The following is a 20,922-nucleotide window of genomic DNA, read 5'->3' as shown; positions in this document are numbered from 1 at the left end:
TGATTTTTGGCGAGAAAATCCAAACTAATCCTAGCCTGCACATCCCTATTTCTAACACAAACAGGCACAGAGTGACTGACCGCTTGACAGTCTCTTGATTTGTGGATATGCACTGTGAATTGGTTAACTCCTACACATGGGAAGAACCAGTGATATCACTGTATTCCAAATTACCGCAGTCCCTCCACTTTTAGACATGTATCATATCCAATCAGCCTGCTGTCCTAAAATATGTGCATCGGGGTCCAGCTGTCTGTAATGTTATGAGATGGTAGGAGTTATCTTTTTAATAGAGCTGCAGTTAAATCCGGATAACCCTGAGCATGGATTATATCTTTGTAATCCAGATCTGAAAATATAAGGTTTTTTTTTTTGTTTTGTTTTTTTCCTTTTTGAGACAAAACCATTTACATGTATGCCAACCAGAATCAAACAGACACAAAATTCTTTATGGTTTCAAATTTAATTCTCTTCTTATGGTGCGATTAATGTTCAGTGGATGGGACAGCAGGTCTAGTATTGCTGAATTAAGGCACCATGACAGTTCTCAACGTCTCAAGGAGGTTTACAGAGTGGAAAGTCTTGTGATATTTTGCTGTCTGACATTGTCCTGGTCTCTATTATAAATAGCACTGAGGAAAAAAAAAAGTGTCATTTATAGTTGTTTGGGGGAAGTCTGACCATGTGTTCCATTATTTCAGGACACAATGCATTTTGCTTTGTCTAGTTTCAGTATTGATATTCAAAATGAAGATTCTTTGTTTGTAATTTGTTGCATAAATGTTTATATTAAGTATACCTTTTTAATTTTTATTTTAGTGACCTTAATTATAACAACCTTATGGATTTCCCTGATGTCATAAAGTCCCTGTGCAATTTAAAGGAACTGTAAGTATGGTTTGGTCTTCTTTGATCACAAAGTTTGGTTGTTATTGATTATTTATGTGATGTTACACAGCGATGGACAGATAATGTTATTTATTTAGTGCACACATTCTGCAGCACTTTTGCAGAGAATATTTGGCCATTCACATCAGTCTCTGCTCCAGTGGAGCTTACAATCCATATTCCCTACCACATGCACACATACACAATTCCTGTCGGTAGCCAATAAACCAGTATATTTTTGGGTTGAAGGATGAAACCAGAATACCCGGAAGAAACGCACGCAAACATGGGGAGAATATGCAAACTCCACACAATGCTATAGTGACAATCGAACCCAAGACCTCAGTGCTGTGAGGCAGCAATACCCCTGTCCTATTAGTTTATATTCTAAATTATCCACCACACAAATGGGTCTACATCAGGGGGGCCAATAAGCGTCTCTCCAGCTGTTGTTGAACTACACATCCCAGCAAGCCTTGCAACAGTTTTAGCATGGTCAAATAGCAAAACTGTAGCAGGGCATGCCGGGATATGTAGTTCTAGAACATCTGGGGGACCGCTTATTACTCACCCCTAGTGTATATAATAAACAGCCAAATAACCTACCAGTATATTTTATGGACTGTGGAAGGAAACCAATTAAAAATCCACAAATGCTGCCCTAGGACTCGAATGTTTTAAAATAAGTTATTTAATTGTAGTTACACTATTTAAACTGTTACTTATTACGGTTTCTTATGTTTGATTGGTTTAGAGGCTTCCACAGCAATTCCATTACAACTATACCCGACGGAGCATTTGAGAAAAATCCACTGTTAAAAAGCATGTAAGTTACATTTTTGGGGATTACAATGTATGATAATGTTATTCATAAATGTACCTTGCTAACCTCTTCACAATTGACACTGTTTTTGTTTAATTTTATAATCTGAATAAAGTTTTCATTAGCTCCTAAACGGATGCCTACCAAAAGTCCAGATTTTCATGGCACAGTCATGGTTTTTGTTGGTCGAAAAAGGGGATCTGACCCAGCAGACAAGGTGTATGGCATCAACCAAAACTGGTGTAACTGTGATGGGCATTAATATAGTTTTCGATCTTAGACATGGGTAGTAGTTGTTTTTGTATGCTTGATGTTATTAGGTATTCCTAGATGTATAGTACAAGGGAACGCAAGCTGCGATTTGGAACCTGAAGTCAGGGTCAGATGTGCAATACATAGAAGTGGGTACTGCCCCCAGTATTTGACACACATTTTAGAATCACCCTTTGTGTATTATTAAGTTATTGTAGCGTATTGTGGTGTTTTTAATGTTTATAACAATATATGTAAAGTTACTTCTTACTTGATTGTACTGTTAGAATCCTGATCGGGACTAAAGATAGGAGTCAGGATTTCGACTCCTATCTTTAGACCGACGACGAGAACGAAGCGGGGCCCTGTTGTTAGCCGCGGGAAGGAGGGTTAGTTTTAGAGGCCCTAGGGGAAGATTAGGGTTAGGCACCCCCCGGGGAGGGTTAGGCTACAGGGAGGGGGGGGGGTTAGTCACCCCCGAGGGGAGGTTAGGTTGCGGGAAGGGGGGTTTAGGGTTAGACGCCCTCTGGGGAGGTTAGGCACCACTAAGGGAGGGTTAGGGGCGGGAGAGCGGTTGGATTTAGGGTACTTACTTCCCCTGTCAGCATCTTCAGCCCTCGGGCTTCCGACGTCTGGTATGAACCGGCGGCTGTTCAGCCGCTGGGACGTCATACCCATTATATATATATATATATATATATATATATATATATATATATATATAATACTGCAGTGCAAGAGCTGACTACAGCACATGTGGAGCTTTCCAAACTTTACAATCTCATTGACTTTGTGGCAGATATACTTAATAATTTTAGAGTTGGCAAGTGGCCTTTCCTTCTGCAAATGTATGTAGCCTATTCTCTCTGAGCCTGGTCCATCTTGTTGCTTTTTACTACATCTGAAGCACCAGGGCAGGTCATAGACTGGCCAAACTGGCCCAAAATTTCCCACGAGTGGATTTCTAAGAATCTCGAACAATGATAGAAATTCCATCATATTTATCTCTCTCCCAGTGTAGAACAAAGGATTGCTTGTAGATTGCAGTTTCTTCGGTGTTGTTACTAGGCAACCTCTGATATTGGGTTCAATGTAATTTTCCCACGTGGCCTGGGTCACTAAATTACCAAAATTGTGAATTTCAGCAATTGGTAGGGAAAGTATATGCTACTACATTTTATCGGGTTAAGACTCATAACCTTTTAAACGTCAGTGTTTTTGTTTTTTAAGATTTCCTATATGTTCAGTAATTGAATAACGGGAGTTGAATTTTGTTAAATGAAGTGAATTTGGTGTAATTTAGACCAGTAATAATGCTTTGTCCCAGCTATACAGCTCTACTCTGACCTATACTCTTTTTGAACAGTTCAACTAACAGTTTGTCCTCTTTTATTCCCTCAGACAATTGTACGATAATCCGTTGTCTTTTGTCGGGAATTCAGCTTTTCAAAACTTATCAGACCTACGCTTCTTGTAAGTACTTGTCTAGCCTTTAGTAGAATGTGTGAAGTGAGATACTTGACACAGCGGTAGCGGCTCTGGCTTCTTTCTATAATTACACTGCTTAACTGTACTCTGACCCACTGACCTCTAAAAAGGTTAAATAAAAACATTAAAATGTAGTCTGGCTTTGAAAATGACTGACTTATGCAGGTACTGCTATATCGCACACCAACAGATTTGTGTACAAATGTCAGATGTTGGCATTTATGCTCCACTTGTGGTCTGAAGAAACTCCTATTGAGTGTTTGAGCGCTTTTAAATAAAAAGGATTTAAACGTTAAGAGTTCCGAGATCCTTCTTTAAAGTTCAACTAGAAGCCAATAATTATTTAGAGTAATACACCACCTAAACTATTTTCTAGAAAAATTCTGTTCTGATTTTTTCGCTTTATTAGAGCTATTACTAACTGGATGTTACAGGCCTATTACTAACTGGATGTTACAGGCCTATTACTAACTGGATGTTACAGGCCTATTACTAACTGGATGTTACAGGCCTATTACTAACTGGATGTTACAGGCCTATTACTAACTGGATGTTATAGGCCTATTACTAACTGGATGTTACAGGCCTATTACTAACTGGATGTTACAGGCCTATTACTAACTGGATGTTATAGGCCTATTACTAACTGCATGTTATAGGCCTATTACTAACTGGATGTTATAGGCCTATTACTAACTGGATGTTACAGGCCTATTACTAACTGGATGTTATAGGCCTATTACTAACTGGATGTTACAGGCCTATTACTAACTGGATGTTACAGGCCTATTACTAACTGGATGTTACAGGCCTATTACTAACTGGATGTTACAGGCCTATTACTAACTGGATGTTACAGGCCTATTACTAACTGGATGTTACAGGCCTATTACTAACTGGATGTTACAGGCCTATTACTAACTGGATGTTACAGGCCTATTACTAACTGGATGTTACAGGCCTATTACTAACTGGATGTTATAGGCCTATTACTAACTGGATGTTATAGGCCTATTACTAACTGGATGTTATAGGCCTATTACTAACTGGATGTTATAGGCCTATTACTAACTGGATGTTATAGGCCTATTACTAACTGGATGTTACAGGCCTATTACTAACTGGATGTTATAGGCCTATTACTAACTGGATGTTATAGGCCTATTACTAACTGGATGTTATAGGCCTATTACTAACTGGATGTTACAGGCCTATTACTAACTGGATGTTACAGGCCTATTACTAACTGGATGTTATAGGCCTATTACTAACTGGATGTTATAGGCCTATTACTAACTGGATGTTATAGGCCTATTACTAACTGGATGTTACAGGCCTATTACTAACTGGATGTTACAGGCCTATTACTAACTGGATGTTACAGGCCTATTACTAACTGGATGTTACAGGCCTATTACTAACTGGATGTTACAGGCCTATTACTAACTGGATGTTATAGGCCTATTACTAACTGGATGTTATAGGCCTATTACTAACTGGATGTTATAGGCCTATTACTAACTGGATGTTACAGGCCTATTACTAACTGGATGTTACAGGCCTATTACTAACTGGATGTTACAGGCCTATTACTAACTGGATGTTACAGGCCTATTACTAACTGGATGTTACAGGCCTATTACTAACTGGATGTTATAGGCCTATTACTAACTGGATGTTATAGGCCTATTACTAACTGGATGTTACAGGCCTATTACTAACTGGATGTTACAGGCCTATTACTAACTGGATGTTACAGGCCTATTACTAACTGGATGTTACAGGCCTATTACTAACTGGATGTTACAGGCCTATTACTAACTGGATGTTATAGGCCTATTACTAACTGGATGTTATAGGCCTATTACTAACTGGATGTTATAGGCCTATTACTAACTGGATGTTATAGGCCTATTACTAACTGGATGTTATAGGCCTATTACTAACTGGATGTTATAGGCCTATTACTAACTTGATGTCATGAAAATGGCTCCCTACCTCAGTGTGTCTAGGACACTTCCTATATTAAAACCCAGCAGTTAATGTATGGGACTCGTTTACAATTATGATTCTTTAGACTTAGAAAAATCTGTTTATATTTGGTGATCTGTTGGCAAATTAAGTAGTTTTTCCCCACACAAGTGTGCCTGTAATTTAAAGCGTTGTGTCCCAAAATCAGCTGTCAGTGGTCTCAGACACCAGTCAAATCTTTGTTTCTACATATAAGTTATAGTCGCTAGCTCGATGATTAGGTGCTTAACTAGAAGTATTGCGAAAGCGCTGTAGAGTTACCTACATAAATTATCTTGACAGCTCACACTCACTGAGACGTGTGAAAGTACTGATGGATGATAAACACACCAGACCTTATTAAAGTATGAGGACCTGTCTCCAATATTCTTTTTTTAAAATGCATTATTTATTTTTAAGTTAGCTATATACATTTTCTGTTTGTTTGTTTTTTTATGATTTGGTGTAAAAAAAAAAAGATCAAATTTTATAATTAAAAAAAGTCATAAACCAGGCAACAATGTATACTATATTTAAATATCTCCAGTTATGTAGACTTTTACATTAACCTTTAAACACTGCATGATGTCCTATAGTTCATATGGCGCAGTTGTGTCTCAATAAGGTTTTCTTTCATAGACAGAAGGTTCCATTAAAAGTATAAAGTGCTATTTTCCAAATTTGTTCTTATGAATACTGTTCTACTGAAGCTCATAGACTTGTTTTTTCATCAGGATAATACGAGGAGCATCTGATATTCAGTGGTTTCCAAATTTGACGGGAACGGTTAACCTTGAAAGCTTGTGAGTATTTATTTTAGTAGGATTCTAACTACCTTCATGAGCACACAAAAAACTGTGATGTACTACTTTTCTGAGATTTTTTGTTAGTTTAAAAGTGTCACGTGATACTTTACTTTTATACTATAATGCAACTACGGAGCAATACTATAGGTAGAATAGAGGGAATGTCACTGGGTAGTTGGTCAATAATGAAAAAGTCAAATTTCTAGGGATATGTCTCTCTGAAGACTTGGGCTATCCCTGGAAACTGGGCACAGTTGACACTAATGCCCACTGTATCAGAAGTTTGCTTAGTCTTTTAGAATAATGAACCTTTCAGCAAATCCATTAGAATCTATATGAATTTGTATTGGCAATTTTTGTAGTATAAGAATGTAAAAGTGCAACAAATCACTAAGTTCCGTTTATCCATTCCTGCTCTGCCACTGACAAATGGCACCAGGTTGGAATGGGGTGGGTACGGGATCCCAACGGTCAAGATGGCGACGATCGGACAATCGACAGCGGCATCCCGAAAGTCAGAATCCCAACAGATTTAGGTAAATCTTCTAACCTTCCCCTCCCGCAGCCTAACCATAACCCTCCGCCTACTGTCCATCATCTGGATTCCCGAGCCGGTATTCTTATGACTGTCAGGATTCCGGAGTGTGTTTTCTGACGGTCGGGATGCCGACTACATCCCGTTGGTACAATCTCTGATTGTGAATGGGGGGCATGATGGCAATCACAAGGCACCATGCTCGTGCGAGGCACTAAGTGCATTTCAGGGCTGCGGTTACTGAATGAAGGATGCTGAAGGGCCATCATTCGGAAACATTGCCATCTATACCTGCTTATGGATAATCGGTAAAACCACAGATGGTTCCTGGGTGGTGAAAAGTGCAGGTAGATTAGTTTGGGGAAAACAAGGGCATATCACAGCCCTACTAGTACACCTAGCGTGCTTAGTACTGGGATGGTAAACAGTAAATATTATTTAGATGTAAAAACGAGAATACAATTACTGAATACCCCTGTAATCACCATCTGCTTCTGTTCCTTAATACTAGAGGTACGATATCTAATACATTATTTATATGTTGTACAGAACCCTGACGGGCACCAAGATAAAAAGCATCCCATTGAACTTGTGCCAGGAGCAGAAGATGCTACGATCTCTGTAAGTTCATGCTGGTATCCTGTTTTTGGTTTTGTTTTGCTTTTTATTGTATATTGTCTAATGCTTCTATATTGATCTCTCCTCTTCTACCTTAAGGGACCTTTCCTACAATGAGATTACAACATTGAATGGATTGAAAGGGTGCAGCTCATTGGAGGAAGTGTAAGTAACCGTATTTATTTTTAGTATAAATTATGTGGTTAAACACAAGAAAAATAAGATACTATAAACGTATTCTCCCGCTCCCAGGGGAATAAATACTGTCCAATTTGACCCCACAGTGGGGTCACCTGACCTGCTGCTGACTGGCTAATGTGAGGTGTATAGAATAAAAACACCACTAGCCATTCCCTAATGTGCCGGTAACAGTAGTCTGTGTTGCTCAGTATGAATGTTTTTTGTTAGTTTTTTCTTTCAAATTAAGGCTTTCCTAAAAACGTACATAAATAAACCCTTGTGAGTACTTGCTGTAAATCCTGTTGTCATTTTCTTAGGTTTTATACTGCATCATTTATATGACACATGGGTGCCATTTGTTTGGTCTGTAATTATTTTTAATAATGGGTTAGTATTTATAGTTTTAACTAGCTTCTCTTTCTTTTTTATAGTTACTTGCAACATAATCAAATCACAGAGGTTCAAAACGAGTCTTTACAAGGCCTGACATCTTTACGTGTGCTGTAAGTATATATGGTTTAGAAAAACTGATTTTATTTGTTTCTTGAGTTTTGTCTTTTTTTTTCCCTAACCACCAATAACATTTCCCTCGGTGAGAATGATTTATCTAATTCCCACTGGTATGATTGTAATTGAGTTAATGGCATGCTTTTTCTTATACTAAAGGTTATTCGATAAACTGATACAAAGCGCAAGGTTATCTAACCTATAGGACCCCCTAAAGCCTTTGTCTGAATATACTATGGGTCTGATTCAAACGTGGATGCAAATGCCATTTCAGCTGCAATCTCTCGCGGATCACAATAGCGAAAATATGCTAATGACTCACTAGCCGTCCAGTGCTTAGAGACGCCCACAGAGAGCATCACACATCGGCCACTCGCACAAAACTGGAAACATTGAACGCAGATTAGGCGGCCATCAGCCATCTGAGTAAGTCTAAGCTGTCGCAGACATAATGGGTCCCCTGACACGCAGAGGGCTACCCTGCTACTGGAGAGAATACAATGGCTACTTTATGCACTCCCAGAAAACCGTGTTTAAATGGTCCGACATACCTGCATTTTTCTAACCACCCCTCGTTACCTCCCCCAAATGCTGACTACCTGTCACTTACTTTGCGAGCAGGGTTGCATAAAATTAAATTATTTTTTTTTTTTTTTTAAATAAAAATCAAAAACGGACTATATTTGATATAAATAGGATTTTTATTAAAAAAATTTAAATAAACGTTTAAAAATGTAAAATGTTAACTTAAAAAAAAAAAAAAAATCCTATTTAATTCTAAAAAATCTGATTGAAATCAAACAAATCCGTTCTTGATTTAAAAAAAAAATAAAAAAAAAAATTTTATGCAACCCTTATTTGCGAGTGAACACTCTGTGTGAGCATGAATGCAATACAATTGCCGAGCATGCACAGTGCGGCTTACATGCCTGAACCATGGTTAACAATCGCTCAATCTGCGTACAGATCAGCATTGCATCCACGTCTGAATTAGGACATAGGCTACTTGAATTCTGATATTTAATTAGGTATGGGGGCTGCAGGGCATCATTTCTCTTTGCACCCAGGTATTATTATTATGCTGGGTACACACTAGACGATATGTCGATCTGGCAGACCGGAGAGACATATCGGGCACATCGGGTTTCCCAACCTCTGTCCTGAAGGCACACTAACAGTTCATGTTTTAATGATATTAAGACACCTGTGCTCACGTATGGCTATCTTTAAAACCTTCGTCTGTTAGTGTGCCTTGAGGACCATGGTTGGGAACCCCTGATCTAGTGTGTACCCGCTTATGGCGCTGATGTCTGCTCCTGCTCGGGATCTGTGACATCCTCCCTCGTCCCTGCATGCAGGGCAAACAGGGGATATCGTTAGCGAGGGCCATGCTGCCGAATGCAGCATGGCCCCCGCCGTCTCTCCATCGCTGCCGGCATCAGCAAGTGTGTATGCACTTGCCAATGCCGGGTCGGGCACAGTAGACATCGTATAGTGTATACCAGGCTTTAGACTGCTCAGTGATGCCTTTGCAGAAACTCAGCCACAGCACTCTTAGGTGTGCAATCCCCAGTTTGCTGTGAGGCTTGTCTACTTTACATCACTCATAGCAGAAACTCTATACTTGTGAAAATATGAAGAAAGTCATGGCTGCTACGTAATCGGACACTAGGTGAAAAATCAAACCCTGCTTTCTTGAAGATTTAATGATGTTTGTTTTTAACGGTTACAGCGATCTCAGCAGAAATTCAATCAGCCGGATTCACAATGAAGCTTTTACCACTCTGACAGCGACATCTAAACTGTAAGTGACCTATCAAATACATCATTCTCATCCAGCAAAACTGCAGCAAAGATAATCTCCCCCCTTCTCTCCATTCTGTGTTTCTTTGTATGCTAAGAAGTTTTACCTTCTAAAAGAATTTAATAAGATACCAGACCCCCAGGGTAATTACCACAAATCAACATCCTTTACCATTAAAATAACAACCGTGCTTTGAAAAGTACATTGTAGTCAGATTAAGATTTTTGTGGTGATATAACAAATGTCAAGTGCGTTTGCAAAAAAAATGAATGTTGTAATAGCTAAGTATTATGAACTGTGGTTACCGAACATGAAACTACAGATGTCTGGCGCCCAATTGTCACCATTTTTTGCTGGGATAGAGTAGAAGTACGCTGCCTCATACTTCTACTGTCTGCTGGTAACATTGCACAATCTTATTTTATTTCTGTTAATCCCTTTTATATCATGTTGATGTTTTCAGAGACCTGAGTTTTAATCAGCTGACAACATTTCCAACTGGAGGGCTCCATGCCTTAATCCAGCTGAAACTCACAGGGAATCCTGCATTCAAAGATTCACTCTCTGCAAAGGACTTTCTCAAACTCCAGTAAGTGATCACCACATGTAAATATGGGGTACATTTAGGAAGCCGTGAACACAGTGGAGAAATTGCCCATAGCAACCAATCCGTTGCATTTATCATGTACATTCTATAAAATGATAGGTAGAAGCTGATTGGTTGCTATAGGCAACTTCTCCTCTGGGGCACACTTCTCCAGACTTTTCACTGCTTCATACATCTATATGAGATAATACTCGAGCATTGGTTACAGTAGAAGTGTCTTTACTTAAATGATCTTGCAAGATGCTCAAAGACCCCTGATCAATGCAGTACAGTCGTTGGCAATACATGTACGGAATCTATTAACTGGAAGACTTGGGACTCTCTGGATAATGGTTATTCTGTTGGAGAACCATGTCTGATGTATACCTAATGACATTTAAACATTACCCACTTGACAATGTCACTGGCGTTACCAGCTTCATTAAATCATTTTGCAGTACTCACTGCAGTGGACCTAATGAAGAGTTGGACCTAAGTAGACTTTGCACAATTTGCACTCTTGTTTTGAGTTCAGTGTATCCTATACATGCATCCTCTTGCGGATAGGCAGGCGGTTCAGAGGGGGTCCGTGAGTTTGTCCCGTACAGTGACCTGGAGGTGCCTGTCATCCATGCCCCTCAGAAAGGGGTCCATTTTTGAACACTACATGCCTTGACCAGTATGTTTGCGTGACCCATAGGACAGGTGCTAGTTTCCTAGTTGGTGATTACTGACGTGTTCGTTGGCACTAGCACATTCTATTATTCATGTAAATTTAAATCTACCATATAGATCATACCTGCCTACATTTTAAGCCTCCACTGGGCAAAGTGGACAGGTGCTTACTCACCTGAGGCCGGGAGAATTCCCCAAAGTCAGGAGTTTATAAATTGGGAGTCTCCCAGGCATTCCGGTAGAGTAGGAGAGTATGATTAAGGTAGGTGCAGCTCCTAATATAGAAACTTAAGTCTGCAGTCACATTTTACATGCAAAAGGCGCAATTTACTGTAGATCTGACCCTGAGACTGTAATAGGAGGCGATTAATGGTCACGTCTGTGTGCGTGATGCTTTCACAGAACAGCAACAATCACATGATTTCATTTTCTCTTGGGGTTTTTTTTTTTTTTTTTTTTAACTATTTGGAACTTGCTAAAGGAAAAATTATATCCATGTATATGGGATCTTTTTTCTGTGCTTTGTATTTACAACAATGTTATCCTTCGTACTTAAGGTCCGTGTCGGTACCATACGCTTATCAGTGCTGTGCCTTTTCTGCATGCGACTCCTACGTGACCACAACTGTTGAAGAGGACGTGTCAAAGTATCAGAAACTACTGCAGGACCACGAGAAAGGTATTAATATAAAAAAGCAAAAGACAATTGTCTGGGTCAGAGACACAATACTGGAAATAGGATAATAAACTAATACTCCTTTCAGTCCAAAATCCCTGCACGCTGTTACAGCTCTTCATACCCCTTTCACTGCACTTTTTGGACCTTGGTTAATCCCAGGTTGATCCCTTTCACACTGGACCTGTGTCTGGCCTGCCAAATGTGCAAGTCTTTAGAAGTGGACGTTTTGTTACAGGCTCTGACATCGATCGGAGTAATCTATAAGCCACATCGCTTAGTGTGTACGGGTGGCTGCGCACTCCCGTGCGTCGTTCGTAGCATGTTCAGATTTGCTGTGCATGTATGGCAGATCGGAGGAATCGGCACCCGACACTATATGTCTGGATGCAACAGGGGAACGACCTATCGATAGGCCATACACCAGATCGTGCAGTATGTATGGACCGCCCGATATATCGTGCCGTCGCTAGGGAAAACACATCGTTGTGTGTACCCAGCTTAAGTAATGAAAAGTGGGTGTCAGCGCCAATAAGATCCTCTTGCTGTAACCCGGGTTGCACCTTTCACATTGAAGCCTACAAAGAAATAAGCCTGGAAGCGACCCAGGACGCACACAACACTGGTCAGGCTTTCACACTGAGACAGGACCTGGTTTGTGCTAGTTGTATGAGGACACATTTGTGAAAGCACAATATTAAAGCATTGTAAATAACAATGAAAGACAATGAGGGAAAAACAATAGCAGATGGGATGAGTTATGTAGACTTTGCTTTGCTACTCTACTGCTGTTAGTGTGTGGTCTTCCATATATTGATCGATCCTCCTGAACTATTCACATGTTGGTGGCGGCATAAGGGCTTTCCAAGACACGGAGTAATCACTTTAGCAGAATTATACAGAGCTTTTCTTACACTTTGAGATGGTCATATTCAGGGGCGTAACTAGGTATTTCAAGGCCCCATAGTAAAAGTTTGTAAGGGCCCTTATGTACCACCCAATGGTGAAAAATGTATATAGCACATGTAACTTTGACAAGGAAGATGGGTCCCCCTAAGCTCTGGGCAACATAGCAGCTGCACCCCTTGCACCTATGGTAGTTATGCCCATGGGCATATTAAGAGCATTAAATAGCCAGAAGCCTAATCAGAGGACACACCTTCACCCACCATAACTTTCAATATTATGAATATAGTGTGCCAGTAAGTGGAGATCTTGGGACAGTCCCACCAAATGTGAGCAGGTGTAGCTGGTGAGAGACCTCTGACATGGGCGACCAGGGAACATTTTGTGAAGCACACCCGGGCACTTGTAGTGCGTATCAGTAACAGAAGTACTTGTGTGAATTAGGTGGTTTACTCCCATTGCTTTTCTGTCATTGTGTACATTTTAATTCTATTTGCCATGAACATATATATTTATTAGCACTTCTTTATATAGCGCACACATATTCCGCAGCACTTTACAGAGAAAACTAGGGGGATTGGGATAAAGGTCTTCCATTGTTTATTTACATGCGAGTGAAATAGAGCGTGTGATTGGTTGGTTGGAGGAGAAGCACACTTCAGAGGGAGTCTGAACACAACTTCAAATTTACTCACACAACTTGATTCAGTTGTCTATTAAACCTTTTAAATATGGTTTTATTGGCTGTGAGGGACAAAAAAAAGCTTTGTGTAATAAATGTGAATCCCTACAAGGATAAAATAACTTGGGCATCCTTTGTATTGCCTATTAAATTTGTCACTGCCCTCCTAATTTTATAGGTCACTGACAAATCGGAGGTCTGGCAGAAAATTGTGGGGATACAATGTAAGGGGCTAAAAAGCAATTGCTACTGTGGTACGTTGTAATGGTGTATCTGCTTCCTTAGGAGCTATTGAAGATTATTTGATGACAGAAGATGACAAAGACCATGTGCAGACTGTTATTCACTGCAGTCCGGCCACAGGTAATAGTCCCTGAACTTAAGACACTTTTTTTTTTGTTTCCATGGATGTTACCAATGGGTATAAGTGCTAAGCCTTGGAGAGAGAGAAAGTGGACGGAGATAAAGTACCAACCAATCAGCTCCTAACTCACTTTACCGACTGTGTTTGCAAAATTACAGTTATGAGCTGATTGGTACTTTAGCTACGTCCACTTTATCTCTCTCTCCAAAGCTTAGTACATAGACCCCCCCCAACAATTTCCTTAAATGTATCGTAGTTGCACGTTTTGGAGTTGCATAGATAACAAAAGCACCTACTAGTGTGCCGTATAGGACCTCTGTCTAGCATTGGCTAGTGATGTATACATTTTTATAATGGAGCTGAACTCACAAAGTGTAGGAGACCCATTATACAAGAATATACAGCACTTTAGCGTTAACTTAGAAGCTAGATATTTTTCACAGTTCCTATTTCAAGGTGGCAGGACAGAGCCAGAGAGTCTATACAAAGTGCAGATTATGCCTATTTTTGCTGATTGTACAAAATTTAGATTGCATTTTGCAGAGCAAGACTATTGAATAATTTGGAGAGGAGCGCACACTTAGCGTTCCGCTCTGTGTGTGTGGGGTGGGATTGGTTGTCTCACAGCTATTTCCTCCCAGCATAAGGATTTGTATATTAATCTTAATGCAGGTGGCCTTTGATAGCTAAGTTCACTGTGAGCAAAGTAATAAAAGATTTGCACACCAAAATGTGACCAATATTAAAAAGTTTGTGTCCCCTTTATCTATTGACTGATATGAGCCATAAATGAGGCCCAACTGAGAAGGGCGACAGCAGAAAAACGTATTTAACAGTTTTAAATGTTTTTAGTTTTAAATATTTTTAAACCATACCAACATCCTCTCTCCTTCATTCTCCTGGCTGCTTAGTTGTTGTTATTAGTGCAGACAGAAGTTACACCACTTGCCACACACCCAAGGGTCTTAAAAAGCCACTTCTGTCCCCAGGTCCACCCACCAGTATCCTTTTTTGTCACAAACAAAAAAATAACGGCACATCTTTTATACATGTCTGTTTTGTGTTATCTATTTTCTCTGATTGAGAAAAAAAAATCCTAATTAATACAAACAACATATGGTAAACTAATGGGGCCCATACATCTGCGATGGATTGCCACGATTCCCTGTTCTGCCGGGGTTGGGGAATCGGGGAAAAAATCACAGGAAATCCTCGATTTGCCGATCACAACTAAAAAATGGGGATCGACAAGTCAGGGATTTTTAATATGCTGTTTTTTCCACGATGCGCCGATGGATCATCAATGGCTGTAGATGTATAGCCCGCACAAAACTACTACTAATTTTGTAAAGCTCTCTTAATTCTAAAATGTTAGTATTCTATGGGGGTCATTCAGACCCACTCGCGAGCGGCAGTACGCTCGCAAGTGGATCGATGTTCCCCACTGCGCATGCGCACGACGGAGGGAGCTCCGTCGTGCGCATGCGCGAGACCCGGGGAGCGATGGGCTTCCCATCGCTCCGGGTCTCGCAGCAAAGGGGGCGTGCTGTCGATGTTGATTGACAGCACGCCCCCTTTGGTGGGCGTGCCTGCCAGATGGAGGCGTTCCCATGGGAACGCCTACCGTCTGAAGCCGCCCCCACTGACATCACTAGTGATGTCAGTGGGAGTGATTTTGGCTCTGATAGAGCCAAAATCACTCCAGGGCTTGTGGCAGGGAGACCCTACCGCAGGGTCTCCGTTGCAAGTCCGATGGTCGCGATGGTCAAGACCATCGCGACCATCTTTTTGGACTCTCGTATATGCTGTGGGTGGTGACCCACAGCTATACGAGCGTCCAGGAGGATGCTCCATTTTCATGGAGGAGGGCCCTGATTCAGAGCGAGCGCTCTGGTCAGAGCGTGCGGCTCTGAATCAGGCCCTATGTCCACTACTGATCCTGTTAGATAATTACTTCCAATGACAGAGCTTCCTTAATGGCTTCTAATAATTTATTTTATATTGCAGAGTAAAGGGGGTATATTGGCAAAAAAGGCCTGTGTTGGGCATGGATCTAACTTTATACTCCTTTGGTTTTGTCACAAGCTCTTACCATGTTCCAATTCAGACTCTGTTTATTACTTGCCATTGTTATGTGGCTAAAATGTCTGATTTATTGTTTGACCTGTGAATTTATTCTTCTTTTAAATTTTTCAGGTGCTTTTAAACCCTGCGAGTTCCTGCTTGGCAGCTGGATGATTCGGCTCACTGTATGGTTCATCTTCCTGCTGGCGCTTATCTTCAACATCATTGTCCTCATGACCATGTTCGCCTCCTGTTCGCCCTTGTCGTCCTCCAAACTCTTCGTAGGTCTCATATCTGTCTCCAATCTCTTCATGGGCATTTATACTGGCATTTTGACTGTACTGGACACAGCCTCTTGGGGAAAGTTTGCGGAATTTGGCATCTGGTGGGAAACTGGCAGTGGATGTAAAGTGGCCGGGTTCCTTGCAATCTTCTCTTCGGAGAGTGCCATTTTCTTCTTGACCTTGGCAGCCATTGAACGGAGCTTGTCGGCAAAGGATATAATTAAGAAGGAAAAGAGCCAGCATTTAAAAAAGTTTCAAATTGCTTCGATTCTCGCTCTGTTTCTTGCTATAGCAGCAGGGTGTTTGCCTTTATTCCACGTTGGAGAATTTTCCTCCTCTCCCCTCTGTTTGCCTTTCCCTACAGGAGAAACCCCATCTTTGGGCTTTACAGTTACCCTGGTTCTCCTTAACTCGTTGGCATTTTTGGTGATGGTCATAACCTATACTAAACTGTACTGCACTTTGGAGAAGGAAGACCTCGCGGAAAACGCAGAATCCAGTATGATCAAACATGTTGCTTGGTTGATCTTCACCAACTGCATCTTCTTCTGCCCTGTTGCCTTCTTCTCGTTTGCACCACTCATCACCGCAATATCCATCACTCCCGAGATCATGAAATCTGTGACTTTGATATTTTTCCCGTTGCCAGCTTGCCTCAACCCTGTGCTGTATGTTTTCTTCAACCCCAAATTTAAAGAAGACTGGAAGCTGTTGAGGTGGTACTTGACCAAGAGAAGCGGTTCTGTTGCCGTTGCAACCAATGCACAAAGGGGATGCGTGACCCAAGACTTTTATTACGACTTTGGAATGTATTCCCATTTACAAGGCAACTTTTCAGTGTGCGACTACTGTGAGTCGGTTCTCCTAAAGAATCCTCTGCCTTGTAAACACTTAATAAAGTCTCACAGCTGTCCTACCTTGGCAGTTGTACCCTGCCACCGGTCAGAAAACTACTGGTCGGACTTTGGTACTCAGTCTGCCCACTCAGATTGTGCAGATGAGGAAGATTCCTTTGTGTCGGACAGCTCAGACCAGGTCCAAGCCTGCGGCCGAGCCTGCTTCTATCAGAGTCGTGGGTTTCCCTTGGTTCGCTATGCATATAACATACCCAGAATGAAAGACTGATGAGGTACAGATGGACCTATTTGTAATGAATATAGCATTTGTCAGAAAGCACAAATTATTAAGGACCTATCAGCAAAGGGAGCACTTTTGTAAGCATGTCACTTATAAGAAGGGAAGTGTACAGAGGACTTTGACTCTCAACTGAGACCTTTTGTTGTCTACGGGACCGTGTGTTTTGCGCTGAGAAGTTCTTCACGCAGTTCTATGCCTCTGCGAGAGTCAAAAGGCTAAAGACTGACTGTCTGGACGATAAATAATTTGTAAACCAAAATTTTACCTGCATATGTTTTTGTCTGTCCGTATTCTGATCTATGTAATGCTTTGTCTGCTTTCTTTTTATACAGTGTAATGTCCTTTTATGTTAGTTCTATTTTGTATGTTGTATTGGTCTGTCATCTACGACTATGTAGGTATGGACGGAATGTCATTAGATGAAGACAGGTTTTTATATTCTTCTGCAGCAAAATAACTTGTGTGTTTAGTAACTCAGGATAACTTACTGCAGGGCCTAGAATGGATATTGTTCTGAATAGTCACAGTCAACCTAAGTATGTCTAATCTGGCTTTGCTGTGGAAGAATTCACCTATGACAGCCATTGCCTTGCTCTGAAGTTGCTGAATCTCATTGACTACATTCAGAAGGAGGTTGCTTTAGACAAACTGTACAGTCAAGCACCCGGGAGCCTGTAGTCAGTCCGCATGAAAGATTGTGTGTGCAAAGGGCTAATCTGGCATCACATTTACAGAAATTAGTCGAGCACAACAGTGGGCTATTTATACACCACAAACATGACGTAAAGAGCTGTCAGGTGAGAAAAATAATCAAACTTACAGTATTACGTCATATATTTACAGTTATAAGGGCCTAATACTCGCCAGTAAAAGTGTATGTGAATCCTTACGCAAGATTGCAGTACAGATAGGAAGTGCATACTGCCGACAGACACAGGTAGGTACATTGTTGTTGACTTGAAGTTTTCCAATGGTTAGCATTAGCGGTTTAGTCAGAAATGACATCCTGAGTTTATCATCAAATTTGAGGTAATATATATTTATTTTCTTCATGACTAGCCTGGTGTCAGAATATTTGTTTTATAAGTCTTGTTACATACAAACTGTTTTGTCAACGATACTGTAAACCAGCGGCGTTTCCTACCCTCTTCGACGAGGGGGACTGTCCGTGCTGCAGTCTGGACTCTGAGACAGTCCCTCCTCCTGGGTAATGGATTTGGCAGTTGCCGGAACCGGTGCTTGCGCACAAAAAGCAGTGGGGCTGACGCATGCGCATGAACACCGGCTTCTAGGGACTGTACCCTAGATGCTGGGTAGGGCTGATTGCATGCAATAGGAAGCCGTTCCTCTGCCTTGCCATCTTTCTGGTAATCGCGGCCTGGACTGGCAGTCCCAGGGGAGAAAACGCCTCCCCCTGGATCTGCTTGTCTTTTGTGTGATTAACAGATACTGCTTCCAATGGGAAGCTACTGCCAGAGTGAAGCCAGTGCACAGACTCACTGGCGGTGATGGATTTTACCGGGAGGTGGCTGCAACCCTGCTGCCCCTAGATAAATTCACCACAGCTGTGAACTCAAACAGATGTCTATCAAATCTCTAGGATCCATTGCTTGAGGCATGAAGCCCAAAATACTCCAGGCCCCAGCCATAAATAAATTACATAATAGTTTTCATTTTCTAAACATTAGGGCAGTGGTTCTCAAACTCTGTCCTCAGGACCATACACAGGTCACGTTTTCCAGGTCACCCAGCAGGGGCACAGGTGTATTCATTAGTAACTGACACATTTTAAAAGTTCCACAGGTGGAGCTAATTATTTCACTGATTCTGTGAGGAGACCTGCAAAACATGCCCTGTTTGGGGTCCTGAGGACCGAGTTTGAGAACCTGTGCATTATGGGAAGCTCTTGCATAAATTCCTGTCGACTTTGCTGGTAACGAATGCGAAGGTGGAATAGTATATAACCGTTGCTCAAAAATTGCTTTTATGTAATGGTTTCCTTTTTAAGTCATCATTAAAAAAAGAACAGTAAATGGCCACATTTTGGACCAATTCTGAACTCATTTGAAGATTTGCATTGTAAACTAAATTACTGCTAAACACTGTGAAGGTCTGGTAATGAACAAGCAAGATCCTTAATGTATCTTCATAGAATTATAATTTCATGGCAAGAAATAAATGAACTCATCAATCTAGTATGTCTTTTATGAGTTTGAAAACAAAGAAGCAAAAAAAAAACTGATTGCCTTTATTGCATATAGGTATTTTGTCTAGTGTATTATAAATGTTCACAAATAAATTAATTTTGAGCATTTGACTGCCAAATATTTTTTTTTTTTTTTTTTTTTATCCAAGCTTTTTAAGTTTTTGGAAGTTTAATCAATTTTGGATGAAAGATAAATATTTTTTTTATTAACAATCCTTTTTTTTTTTTTTTTGCTCTCACTTGGGAATTATGTTCATTATGTTGCCTGTTCATATAACTGTTGAATGTAATTAATCATTGTACACACAAAGCACAATTTGTCAAATGCTATCCTCTGCCATAACCCCCCCTCCAACCTTCCTTTCAGAGACATTCCGGTTTTAACGTTGAAGCTAGATTGAAGTTTTACAAATTAGGCTGTATATAGTGAGCATATGTTTTTTATCTTTGTATTGTAAATTATTTGATAGAGCACTAAGTTGGGTTGTATAGCTTCAGTTTATTTTGTCAATTAAAGCTACCTCCTAAAACTATATTGGCTGCCAGTAGCAGAATAAATTGGTTTATATACTTTTTTTTTTTTTTTCTCTTGCATTCTAAATAAGCTCTTTTGTACATAGCCGCTGTAATAAAACAAAGTTGTATATTAATCATGGGAGGTTTATATGCTCTGTATATTGCCATGTTTTTTTATATATATGAAAAAGCATTTAATGAGTAAAGGATTGTTTTTCTGTTTTGTGTTACTATTCAGAGAGTTATTACCAGTTATTTTATATAGCGCGCACACATTCCACAGCACTTTACAAAGAGTATTTGACCATTCAGCCCCTGCCCTAGTGGAGCTCACAATCTATATTCCCTACCACATGTACATACTAGGATTAATATTTTGCAGGAGCCAATTGACCCACCAGTATGTTTTTGGATTCTGAGAGGAAACGGAAACATCCACAAAATCATGGGGGAAATATACAAACTCCACACAGTTAGGCCTGTGTCGGGAGTTGGACTAAAGACTATTATGTGGTCAATCCAATTGTACGCAAGGTACTCGCGGGTGCAAGTCACCGCGACAATGGCCGCACTTGGTGGCAGCCAGGATTCGCATAACAGTGCTCGCAGCCCCATAGGGTTCCAAGCAAATTTGGGCTCTGAGCGGGCCACGAAGTGTGTGAGGGGCCGGTGTTGTAATGATGTTGCAATGGCAACTCGCACCCTTCTCATGGAAAAATAGGATTGACTCCCATCAGTGCTGGGAGTTATGGATATTATACTTATGTGCCTGTTTTACAAAAAATAAATAAATATATGGATTATAGAATTCAACATATGAAAGCACCAAACTGTAGTAGTAATGAATTTTTACAGGTAACAGAAGTATGTGACTTTGAAAATGCCAAATTTACAGTAGGAGGTGGTTTCCTTATA

General features: G+C 40.6%; 1 protein-coding gene across 2 annotated transcripts in view; it reads left to right on the top strand.

The window, feature by feature from the left end:
- LGR4 (leucine rich repeat containing G protein-coupled receptor 4) overlaps positions 1-20,211 on the top strand; it is a 116,169-nt gene extending 95,958 nt beyond the window's left edge. For both annotated transcript variants that reach the window (XM_088470408.1, XM_088470407.1), the window contains 12 exons: positions 820-888; positions 1,643-1,714; positions 3,365-3,436; positions 6,196-6,264; positions 7,352-7,423; positions 7,520-7,585; positions 8,032-8,103; positions 9,840-9,911; positions 10,375-10,500; positions 11,730-11,851; positions 13,722-13,799; positions 15,997-20,211. In XM_088470408.1, the coding sequence (XP_088326534.1) occupies positions 820-888; positions 1,643-1,714; positions 3,365-3,436; positions 6,196-6,264; positions 7,352-7,423; positions 7,520-7,585; positions 8,032-8,103; positions 9,840-9,911; positions 10,375-10,500; positions 11,730-11,851; positions 13,722-13,799; positions 15,997-17,273 (2,167 nt within the window). In that variant the 3' untranslated portion in view covers positions 17,274-20,211. The remainder of the gene's footprint in view (positions 1-819; positions 889-1,642; positions 1,715-3,364; positions 3,437-6,195; positions 6,265-7,351; positions 7,424-7,519; positions 7,586-8,031; positions 8,104-9,839; positions 9,912-10,374; positions 10,501-11,729; positions 11,852-13,721; positions 13,800-15,996) is intronic.
- The last annotated feature ends 711 nt before the right edge of the window (positions 20,212-20,922 follow it).

The sequence above is a fragment of the Taudactylus pleione genome, unplaced genomic scaffold (assembly GCF_031769625.1).
Source record: "Taudactylus pleione unplaced genomic scaffold, aTauple2 ptg000100l, whole genome shotgun sequence".
NCBI lineage: Eukaryota > Metazoa > Chordata > Amphibia > Anura > Myobatrachidae > Taudactylus > Taudactylus pleione.
The sequence above is the reverse complement of the archived record's forward strand: the minus strand, read 5'-3'. Positions and strand labels throughout refer to the sequence as shown.